The 12,082-nt window shown below is 41.9% G+C and overlaps 1 protein-coding gene across 1 annotated transcript in view; it reads left to right on the top strand.

Annotated features, from left to right (window-relative positions):
- The window catches only part of FBF1 (Fas binding factor 1), a 208,204-nt gene that overhangs the window by 144,245 nt on the left and 51,877 nt on the right, over nt 1–12,082 (top strand). Inside the window, exons 24-26 of the mRNA XM_053709181.1 lie at nt 2,346–2,468; nt 3,509–3,694; nt 5,798–5,974. Coding sequence (XP_053565156.1) covers nt 2,346–2,468; nt 3,509–3,694; nt 5,798–5,974 — 486 coding nt within the window. The remainder of the gene's footprint in view (nt 1–2,345; nt 2,469–3,508; nt 3,695–5,797; nt 5,975–12,082) is intronic.

Here is a 12,082-nt window from a genome sequence, read left to right as displayed (position 1 = left end):
TCTGGTGTCTGAATGTTGTGCTGCGTGTAGTGATGCAGCGTTATAGGCCCAGGCCTGCTCGCGTGTGATAATGGCGGTGCTCCGCTATAGCAAGGTGTCCAGTGTCCTGTGGGCTGCGGTATGCTGGGCGAGTGTGCCTCTCCTCAATAAGTGCACATTTTGTAAGATTACATTGCCCAAGGATGGAGGGAGCAGTGGCGTAAGATTAGGCGTTGTCTAAAGTCTCTTCCCACGTGGCAATATGTTAGGCTTGAGCAGGGTGCTAATGTGCCTTTGTTCTGTAAGGCGATGTCATGGCCCTTAGGATCTAGTGTGTTTCTATGAGGAGTGTTATGCCATTGTGTTTAGGCTTGTGTTGAAGTTTTCATACCTTCGGCTTTTTCGAAGTCGGTCCTTCGCCGGTGTCGTCATATTTTTACTGCATCTGTGCAGGCTTGTGGCGTGTGTCGCAGAGCTAGGCCGAAGTTGATGTGCTGCCCTCTTACACTTACTGCGATGCGCAGCTTTCCGTTAAGTTAGCTCACTCAGGGTATGATCATTGTGCTCCGGGTGAGTTCCGGTGTAGATATCTGTTACTGGAATTTGGCTAACACCTTTGTAATGGGAAAGATGTTGCTTGGAAGCGTCCGGTATCACGGAGCTCTAGCTTTTTGCAGCCATACTGTGCGATGGCTGGCTCCGCCCCAGTTGTTCCTTCTTTATGTCCTAACCCTTCTTCTCCTAAGGAGAGGTTACTTCATAATCTGGACGTGGTTCGTGCTTTGAAATTCTATATTCATGCCACAAAGGATTTAAGACAATCTAAGTCACTTTTTGTTGTGTATTTAGGGAAGCACATGGGTCAGAGGGTGTCTGCTACTTCTTTGTCTTTTTTGGCTGAGGAGCTTGATCCGTTTGGCCTATGAGACAGCGGGACATAAGCCTCCTCAGAGGATCATGGCTTATTCAACTAGAGCTGTGGCTTCGTCTTGGGCCTTCAAAAATGAGGCTTCTATGGAGCAGATTTGCAAGGTGGCTACCTGGCATACCTTCTCTAAGTTTTACAAATTTGACATTTTTGCTTCTGTGGAAGCTGTTTTTGGGAGGTTCTACAGGCTGTGGTGCCCTCAGATTAGGGGTCCTCCTTTTATCCTCCCGGTTTCATTCAGTGTCCTCTAAGAGCTTGGGTATATGTTTCCCACAAGTAATGAATAAAGCCGTGGACTCTCCTCCCCTTTAGATGGAAAACATAAATTATGCTTACCTGATAATTTTATTTCCATCGTGGGGAGGAGAGTCCACGGCCCCCGCCCGTATCTCCGATGGGCGGACCTAAATTTAATATATTCTTCTGGCACCATTTATACCCTAATATTTCTCCTACTGTTCCTTGTTCCCTCGGCAGAATGACTGGGGGATGAGGGGAGTTGGGGAGGTATTTAAGCCTTTGGCTGGAGTGTCTTCTGGAGGCCAGGTTCTTAATTCCCACAAGTAATGAATGAAGCCGTGGACTCTCCTCCCCACGATGGAAATAAAATTATCAGGTAAGCATAATTTGTTTTTTCGATTTGTCTTGACAAAGGTCCCTGTGAGGACCGAAACGTTAACTGAACCTTTATTGATTAAATACAAATAAAATTAATATTTATTTCTTTTGAAGTTTTATATATATATATATATGTAGCCACCATTGAGAAGCCACTCCCCAGTAGTTTGCTGCTTTCCCTGAGCCTACCTAGGTATGCTTTTCAACAAAGGATACCAAGAGAACAAAATATATTTGTTAAAAGAAGGCAATTGGAACATTGTTTAGCAATGCATTCGCTATCTGTATAATGAAAGTTTAATGTTGTCTTTACTATGCCTTTTAAGGATACTAATTTTGTCAAAGGGGCCCCAAGTCAAGTGGTGAGTTCTATGAGGTGGGTGTGGTCTGATTATTTTTAGCCAATGACTATTGCATGTCACAGGTTAGTTGAAGCAAGATTTGAATTTCGCACCATCTGATTCCAAGAATAATGAGGAAGGGGATACCATATACATAGCCATTGGTTTCTAGGATTAGAGTCTTGTTTGATGTAACATTTATACATTCATAGAAGCTGTAAACTCCTACATAGTCAGTTTCAAATTATTTTTGATTGTTGTTAAGCAAATAACTGACAAATACTGACACAGTCAGTAAAGTACTAAGTGACTGTTACTCTTACTAGAATATCATGTGGGTTTAATCAGATGGTTTAGTACCAACTATCAGATGATTTTGAAGCCTATGAAGTCAGTCCACACATAAAGAAGCATTAGGCGGTCTAGTTTTTAATGCTTGGACAAACTTATTCTGTGTTTAACACTGTGAATTTGGGCAGGAGCGCTGGAGAGTCTCTGCAGAGCAGGCAAAGGTGGAGTCTCTACAACGCTCACTTGAGGAGCAAAGGAGGGTGATGACGCAACAGATGGCTATGGAGAGAGAAGAGCTTGAAAGAGCAAAGGTGTGACTCATATTAATGCTACAGATATTGTTAACCTTGACTCATGCTCTGCCTTTCATTACTTGTTATAAATATGAGAATCACCCACCGATTAGGTCCCAGAATGTGCATAAGGACAGACCAGTAATATACAGATAGGGTTTGCTGGTGCACGTGATACATGTGCTAGTTTGTCCAGCAGATCTGAACTTCTGCTATAAAACGTCTAGTGAGTCATGTGCACAGGTGACTGGCTCATATTCAAGGTTTGAGGGTCTCAATACAATAAATCGTTACGACAGTTATTGCAGATGGATCCTATTATTGCTCTTAAAGGCAACTCATTAATCATCTGATGTGTATATTATTGTGTATATATAAATATACATTACCTTTCCATTAACACTTTTTATAGTATAGTGTAATGACACTTACAGCTAGTTATGCACATACACATGTAAATCCCTCTGATAATAACCAGCTGCTTTATACCCTGACCCCCATGCCTACAGTCTGTTTACATGACACTGGCTGACTCTATATACAGACTGAAATATATACGCTGATATATAGATGTACACACAGCGAGCGTAACCACAACACAACTGAAGACACACAAGACTTTATTATTGAAAGAAACACAATTAAATCCCAAGTTTTTCTGTGAGAGTCAATAAATACTAATAGAGAGGAACATAGGTATCTAAGTGAGACGCTGCAGCTCATTAACATTTTCACTCTGAGCAAAGAAAAAGTGTTGTAGTATATAGTTTAGTTAATTAACAAATGGTTTATTTTCCTTCATAACTTCTAATGTCCTTTATATTTTGCACGTCTGTTTTGACCGGTATTGTTCTTGTTCTTCCCTATTTTAACTTACAGTATCCTTTAACACATATATATTCCTCGTTCACACCTTCAGTCTAGTACCATTTTGTTGCATCTTTTTTTCTCTTTTGTTGTTCTTCCTCTGCACATTCACTTTCTTGGTGCTCACATTGCTTTTTGTATGTCCTCAAAAACAATGTCTGTCTCTCACACCATTGTTGTTTCCTGGACAGAGCGCACTTCTAGAAGAACAGCAGTCGGTAATGACACGGTGCGCAGACGAGCGCAGGAAACTGGCTGCTGAATGGTCTGAATATCACACCCAGCAAAAACTTATTAAAGATAGAACAGAGAGAGACGTGGCTAGGTCCATAATGGTGGATACCCAGCGAGAAGGAGCCATTATCAGCCTAGCCAAGGTAACCTGCAGTAACATTTGTGACCATCCATCTCTTTTAAACCATACTGTGTGATAGCCATGCAAACCCAAATACCCAGTCCCTAAAAATCACTAAATCACTGGTGGTCTATCAAATCCGTCTGATCTCTCTCTGTATTAAACTTCTCCTTTACCTCCCTGCCTGTCTTCAGCCATCACACCCGTCTGATCTCCCTCTGTATCTAACTTCTCTCTCACCTCCCTGCCTGTCTGCAGCCATCACACCCGTCTGATCTCCCTCTGTATCTAACTTCTCTCTCACCTCCCTGCCTGTCTGCAGCCTTCACACCCGTCTGATCTCCCTCTGTAGCCAACTTTTACTTCACCTCCCTGCCTGTCTGCAGCCATCACACCCGTCTGATCTTCCTCTGTATCTAACTTCTCTCTCACCTCCCTGCCTGTCTGCAGCCATCACAACCATCTGATCTCCCTCTGTAGCCAACTTTTCCTTAACCTCCCTGCCTGTCTGCAGCCATCACACCTGACTGATCTTCCTCTGTATCTAACTTCTCTCTCACCTCCCTGCCTGTCTGCAGCCATCACAACCTTCTGATCTCCCTCTGTAGCCAACTTTTTTTTCACCTCCCTGCCTGTCTGCAGCCATCACACCCTTCTGATCTCCCTCTGTATCTAACTTCTTTCTCCCCTCCCTGCCTGTCTGCAGCCATCACAACCATCTGATCTCCCTCTGTAGCCAACTTTTCCTTCACCTCCCTGCCTGTCTGCAGCCATCACACCGGTCTGATCTCCCTCTGTATCTAACTTCTCTCTCACCTCCCTGCCTGTCTTCAGCCATCACAACCATCTGATCTCCCTCTGTAGCCAACTTTTTTTTCACCTCCCTGCCTGTCTGCAGCCATCACACGGGTCTGATCTCCCTCTGTATCTAACTTCTTTCTCCCCTCCCTGCCTGTCTGCAGCCATCACAACCATCTGATCTCCCTCTGTAGCCAACTTTTCCTTCACCTCCCTGCCTGTCTGCAGCCATCACACCCGTCTGATCTCCCTCTGTATCTAACTTCTCTCTCACCTCCCTTCCTGTCTGCAGCCATCACAACCATCTGATCTCCCTCTGTAGCCAACTTTTCCTTCACCTCCCTGACTGTCTACAGCCATCACACCTGTCTGATCTCCCTCTGTATCTAACTTCTCTCTCACCTCCCTGCCTGTCTGCAGCCATCACAACCATCTGATCTCCCTCTGTAGCCAACTTTTTTTTCACCTCCCTGCCTGTCTGCAGCCATCACACGGGTCTGATCTCCCTCTGTATCTAACTTCTCTCTCACCTCCCTGCCTGTCTGCAGCCATCACAACCATCTGATCTCCCTCTGTAGCCAACTTTTCCTTCACCTCCCTGCCTGTCTGCAGCCATCACACCCGTCTGATCTCCCTCTGTATCCAACTTCTCGCTCACCTCCCTGCCTATCTGCAGCCATGACACCTGTCTGTTCTCCCTCTGTATCTAACTTCTCTCTCACCTGCCTGCCTATCTGCAGCCATGACACCTGTCTGTTCTCCCTCTGTATCTAACTTCTCTCTCACCTCCCTGCCTGTCTGCAGCCATCACACCCGTCTGATCTCCCTCTGTATCCAACTTCTCGCTCACCTCCCTGCCTATCTGCAGCCATGACACCTGTCTGTTCTCCCTCTGTATCTAACTTCTCTCTCACCTCCCTGCCTATCTGCAGCCATGACACCTGTCTGTTCTCCCTCTGTATCTAACTTCTCTCTCACCTCCCTGCCTATCTGCAGCCATGACACCTGTCTGTTCTCCCTCTGTATCTAACTTCTCTCTCACCTCCCTGCCTGTCTGCAGTCATCACAACCGTCTGATCTACCTCTGTAGCCAACTTCTCCTTCACCTCCCTGCCTGTCTGCAGCCATCACAACCATCTGATCTCCCTCTGTAGCCAACTTTTTTTTCCCTCTGTAGCCAACTTTTTTTTCACCTCCCTGCCTGTCTGCAGCCATCACACCGGTCTGATCTCCCTTTGTTATCCTCATCCTTTCTTCTCCCTCTTTTACATGTTTGGTTATATCCATTAAACTTTTCCTATCTGATCGCTCCTCTTCGTCTTATTAGGAGCAGGCTGATCTGAAAGTCCAGGCTGCTGGACTGCGAAGCAAAGAGGAGCAACTGACATTAGCCCAAGAAGCTCTGGAAAAGGAAAGGCAAGAGATTCGCCTGGAGAAGGAAAAGGTTAATGCATCTGCATTGCGTGTGCGTCTGCGTGCTGAAGAGATAGAGGGTATGAGTAAGGTAAGCGCACACCATCAACAACTTGTTCAGAAAACAAATCCTCTAATCCCTATGTTGTAAGATGTAGCAGCACTGACATCTTGTGGTGGTTCTATGGTACTGAAGAATATCATATTAGTTTATTGACCCACAATGCTCACAGCAACATTTATAAAAATGTGTAAAGATAATGAGAGCGCCTTGAAGAATATATATATACACACACAATAAGTATAAAAAATTAGACCTTATAATGAGGCTGCTGTCTTTTTTTTATTTTATTTTTTATATATCTTTATTTATTGAAATCTCAAGCAGGGGTACAACAATGTTTCACATAAAATTGCATTGATTCAGTTTACACAGAAATAAAGGTTTTATCAAGCAGTCTAGTTGTGTGATAGTGAAAACACTTAGGAATTCCAAATGTAGGAAATCCCTACTTGAGCATTTTTTATAACTTTTTATAAACAAACTGGGGGGAGGGGGTAAACCTGGTACTCAACGGGTGATGGGAGGGACTTTCTTGTTCTTCAGTTCTGACTACGGTGTACAGTTTCTATCTTCTGCATTTGGGTGCAAAGAGGCTGCTGTCTTAAGAAGAAAAAAAAAAAAGCTTTAGAAGTATAAAAATAGACAGCGCCAACAAATATAGGTTAAAATAATATATATATTTTTAAAACAATTAAATGTAGCATAGTATCAAATCATCATAAATCATATGCATATACAGAAGAAATAATAAAAGCAGAGTCCCCACGCTAAGCTTTAAACAATAACATAACAAAGTGGTTTAAAAGCATTTAAGTGGAGAGAGACAAAAAACTGCTTTCCTGGCCAGGTCCTCACAACATGTTCCTCAGGTAAACTGAATTGCACCTTTCAGACAGGTTTCTGACCTCACTGCTGTTTACTATGGAGTTGCTGCCCTCAAGGTGTCTAATAAGAGCTGTTTGGCATCTGGGAACTGTAGCTGAACCATTGCTAAATTTGACTTTTAGGGGTTTTAAAATCCACTGAAACCAATCATACATTTATTATCTGCTTTGTAGTGTAAGCTTCTTACCAATCCCCTTCTGCAGATGGAAAATCGGAAGCCCTTCATTTTATTTATGCCACAAAAAGGCCAATTTGAACTTGGCTAGCATCAATCTTTCCCAAATACTTTCCAATTCCCTGTTGAGTGATTGTAAAGCTTATGCTTTACTAAAATATATTGGGCCGGAAATGGGTATACACACCTAAATACTATTCAAATACTCTTGAACTATAAACAGCTGTTTAATACAGAGGCATTTTTTAACAGACACAGCTGATTAAGCAAGCATTAGTATAACAGTTATATTTAAACTGTCTTTCCTACTGCAGGAATTTAAATGATCCGTGCGCACTTTACCTTATGAAATAAGCAGTTTTGCACTCAATAGCCACAAGCTATATTCTAGTTGAAAAATCACAGCTATTAGTATTTGCTTTATTTAACGTTGCTTATAATGGTGTGAGTCAAATTTTACTATATCTGTTGAATTGTAAAAAAAAGCTCCAATCATCTAACAATGTAATGCAAGTGCTTTAATATTAACAACTACTAACTTACATTTAAGATCAATAAATACAGTTACAAATGTTCACTCGATATAGAGGTACTTTAAACATATACTGATTCTATAAGCCTGCCGTTTTTACAATTGTTTGAAACATATTCTTGTACATTTCAGTTTTCATTATTTCATAGAAAGCTGCTGTGGAGCAGTGGTATATTCTCAGGCTAGCAAGCACGAGGTCAGCAGTTTGAATCCACCTTCTATTGCAACTCAATTATAAGCTCAACAAAACAAAAAAATTTCTAATAAACTCGAATCTACCTTGTATTGCAACTCAATAATAAGTTTAATTTTTTTTTTCCAATAAACTGTCTTCAGAATATAGATAATTCAACTTTAACCCTATGTGGATTGCACACTATTGTAAAGCATTGTCTCGGTACTTAACCATTACAAATCTTCATTTGTGTGGTTGCAAACTGCAATACTAACTATGTTTTAAAGCCATTTATGTAAGCAAAATTAAAATCAACACAGAAATTAATGGCTTGATAATACGCATCATCAGTCCCAAATACAAACATTATTGGTGATACTAAAGTAAACATTAGTTAGATTTACCATATTAAAGGGACAGTACAAGCACTAATCTAGTTATTCTTGCAAAAGGATCTATCATAAATAACTATAGAATCAATTAAGTACTAACCACAAATCACCATCTAAAAATGACCACACATTAAAATAAAGGGACAACTTAGGAAATTTTCGTATTTAAACCGTTGATCATTGTTAAGATATTAATATCAATAGTGATATTACAGTAAACATTTGCAAAGTTTACCCTATCAAAGAGATAATATATACAATATATGAGGTGATTATAGACTCTAACACAAGATCCTTACTGTATCTGTCAGTTAATTGACTATACTGAACACCACTATATCTATTCACTTTATTCTGGATAAGATTATTTTGGATATTCATGTGGAATTATAACAATCAATCCAGTATTTCCTAGTGGATGATTTTATAAATTGTATCATCAGTACAAAATATTAATATTATCAGGGATACTATAGCTAACATCCGCCAGATTTACCTATTCAAAAGGGACAACACATGCAAGAACTCAGTTATTTCTGCAAAATATACTGAATAGTATAGAATCACTATAATCGAGATTACTATATTTATTCACAAGTATTCAGAACAAGACCACACAAGATACTTATGTGAAACCCAAATATTCAATTGCTTATATTTGTGTGGATCATTTAATTACCAACTGTTGCTTCTTAGTGTGAGAATCCCAGGATTAATTGAATATCCAAGTACTACCCAGTGTGAATGTCCCCATTTAGTTTGTGTTTTTAATGTGTATTTGTGTTTTATTTTAAAGCGTTTAAATAAAAATTAAATTTTAACATTGAGGCCTAATCTCTACAAAAATAAGAATCTGATGCTTCAATTATAACCAGGGGAGAAGGAAGTGCTAAATAAATGCATCCTGCAGCGAGTTAAAATTCCTTTTTTTTAACTAACAGTGTTCTAAACCATTTCTCTTGTAAGGTGTATCCAGTCCACGGATTCATCCTTTACTTGTGGGATATTCTCCTTCCCTACAGGAAGTGGCAAAGAGAGCACACAGCAGAGCTGTCCATATAGCTCCCCCTCTAGCTCCACCCCCCAGTCATTCTCTTTGCCGGCTCTAAGCAATCGGAAGTGTAAAGTGAATGTGGTGTTAGAAATTTCGTTTTTATTTTCTACAAGCAAAAGTTTGTTATTTTAAATGGTACCGGTGTGTACTATTTACTCTCTAGCAGAAAGGGATGAAGATTTCTGCAGGGAGGAAGATGATTTTAGCATGTTGTAACTAAAATCCACTTCTGTTCCCACACAGGACTGAGGAGTACAAGAAAACTTCAGTTGGGGGGAACGGTTTGCAGGGTAGGCTGCAAAAAAGGTATGTTCAGTCATTTTAATTCTAGACAAGACTGTGATAATGCTAGAAAAGACTGATAATATCCCCATGAGGGAAGGGTAAGCTGTATTCAGAGACTAAGTATGGAATTGCAAGCTTACATAACAGGGCTAGTTTATGCTGGTTGACACTACTTAATGGCAAACGTTTTTTTATATCTGTAGCTCAGTGCATGGAGACAATCGGACTAATGGTAGCGGCAATGGACATAGTCCCTTTTACTCGGATACACCTCAGACCACTGCAGTTATGCATGCTCAAACAGTGGAATGGGGATTATGCAGATTTGTCTCCTCAAATACAGTTGGACCAGGGGACCAGAGATTCTCTTCTCTGGTGGTTGTCTCAGGATCACCTGTCTCAGGGAATGTGTTTCCGCAGACCGGAGTGGATCATCGTAACGACCGACGCCAGTCTGTTGGGCTGGGGTGCAGTCTGGGACTCCCTGAAAGCTCAGGGCTTATGGTCTCTGGAAGAAGCTCTTCTCCCGATAAACATTCTGGAACTGAGGGCGATATTCAACGCGCTTCAGGCATGGCCTCAGCTAGCTGCGGCCAAATTCATCAGATTTCAGTCGGACAACATCACGACTGTAGCTTACATCAATCATCAAGGCGGAACAAGGAGTTCCCTAGCAATGATGGAAGTAACCAAGATAATCAGATGGGCGGAGGATCACTCTTGCCATCTCTCAGCGATTCACATCCCAGGAGTAGACAACTGGGAGGCGGATTTTCTAAGTCGTCAGACTTTTCACCCGGGGGAGTGGGAACTCCACCAGGAGGTATTTGCCCAGCTGACTCCGCTATGGGGCACTCCAGAATTGGATCTGATGGCGTCCCTCCAGAATACCAAGCTTCCTCTTTACGGGTCCAGGTCCCGGGATCCCCAGGCGGTGCTGATAGATGCTCTAGCAGCGCCTTGGTCCTTCAATCTGGCCTATGTTTTTCCACCATTTCCTCTCCTCCCTCGTCTGGTTGCCAGAATCAATCAGGAGAGGGCTTCGGTGATTCTAATAGCGCCTGCGTGGCCACGCAGGACCTGGTATGCAGACCTAGTGGACATGTCATCTGTGCCACCATGGACACTGCCAATGAGGCAGGACCTTCTAATACAAGGTCCTTTCAAACATCCAAATCTAATTTCTCTGCGTCTGACTGCTTGGAGATTGAACGCCTAATTCTATCAAAGCGTGGTTTCTCTGAGTCGGTTATTGATACCCTGATTCAGGCTAGAAAGCCTGTCACCAGGAAAATCTACCATAAGATTTGGCGAAAATATCTTTTTTGGTGCGAATCCAAGGGTTACTCATGGAGTAAGATGAGGATTCCCAGAATTTTGTCCTTTCTCCAAGACGGATTGGAGAAAGGATTATCAGCTAGTTCCTTGAAGGAACAGATATCTGCTTTGTCTATTCTTTTTCACAAACGTCTGGCAGAGGTACCAGACGTTCAAACGTTTAGTCAGGCTTTAGTCAGAATCAAGCCTGTTTATAGATCTGTGGCTCCGCCATAGAGTCTGAATTTCGTTCTTTCAGTTCTACAAGGGGTTCCGTTTGAACCTTTACATTCCATAGATATTAAGTTTTTATCTTGGAAAGTTTTGTTTTTGGTTGCCATCTCTTCCGCTCGAAGAGTTTTAGAGTTATCTGCTCTACAGTGTGATTCACCTTACCTGGTGTTCCATGCAGATAAGGTAGTTTTGCGTACCAAACCCGGTTTTCTTCCTAAGGTTGTGTCTAATAAGAATATTAATCAGGAAATTGTTGTTCCTTCTCTGTGTCCTAATCCTTCGTCGAAGAAGGAACGTCTGTTACACAATCTTGATGTGGTTCGTGCTTTAAAGTTCTATTTACAAGCAACTAAGGATTTCAGACAAACAAATTCTTTGTTCGTTATCTATTCTGGTAAGAGGAGGGGTCAGAAGGCGACCGCTAACTCTCTTTCCTTTTGGCTGAAAAGCATCATCCGTTTGGCCTATGAGACTGCTGGCCAGCAGCCTCCTGAAACAATTCAGGCTCATTCTACCAGAGCAGTGGCTTCCACATGGGCTTTTAAAAATGAGGCTTCTGTTGAACAGATTTGTAAGGCAGCGACTTGGTCTTCGCTGCATACTTTTTCCAAATTTTACAAATTTGATACTTTTGCTTCTTCGGAGGCTATTTTTGGGAGAAAGGTTTTACAAGCAGTGGTGCCTTCCGTTTAAGGTACCTGTCTTGTCCCCTCCCTTCATCCGTGTCCTAAAGCTTTGGTATTGGTATCCCACAAGTAAAGGATGAATCCGTGGACTGGATACACCTTACAAGAGAAAACAGAATTTATGCTTACCTGATAAATTACTTTCTCTTGTGGTGTATCCAGTCCACGGCCCGCCCTGTCATTTTAAGAGAGGTGGTTTTTATTTTTTAACTACAGTCACCACTGCACCCTATGGTTTCTCCTTTTTCTTCCTAACCTTCGGTCGAATGACTGGGGGGTGGAGCTAGAGGGGGAGCTATATGGACAGCTCTGCTGTGTGCTCTCTTTGCCACTTCCTGTAGGGAAGGAGAATATCCCACAAGTAAAGGATGAATCCGTGGACTGGATACACCACAAGAGA

Source organism: Bombina bombina, chromosome 1, assembly GCF_027579735.1.
Source record: "Bombina bombina isolate aBomBom1 chromosome 1, aBomBom1.pri, whole genome shotgun sequence".
NCBI classification, from domain to species: Eukaryota; Metazoa; Chordata; class Amphibia; order Anura; family Bombinatoridae; genus Bombina; species Bombina bombina.
The sequence above is the reverse complement of the archived record's forward strand: the minus strand, read 5'-3'. Positions and strand labels throughout refer to the sequence as shown.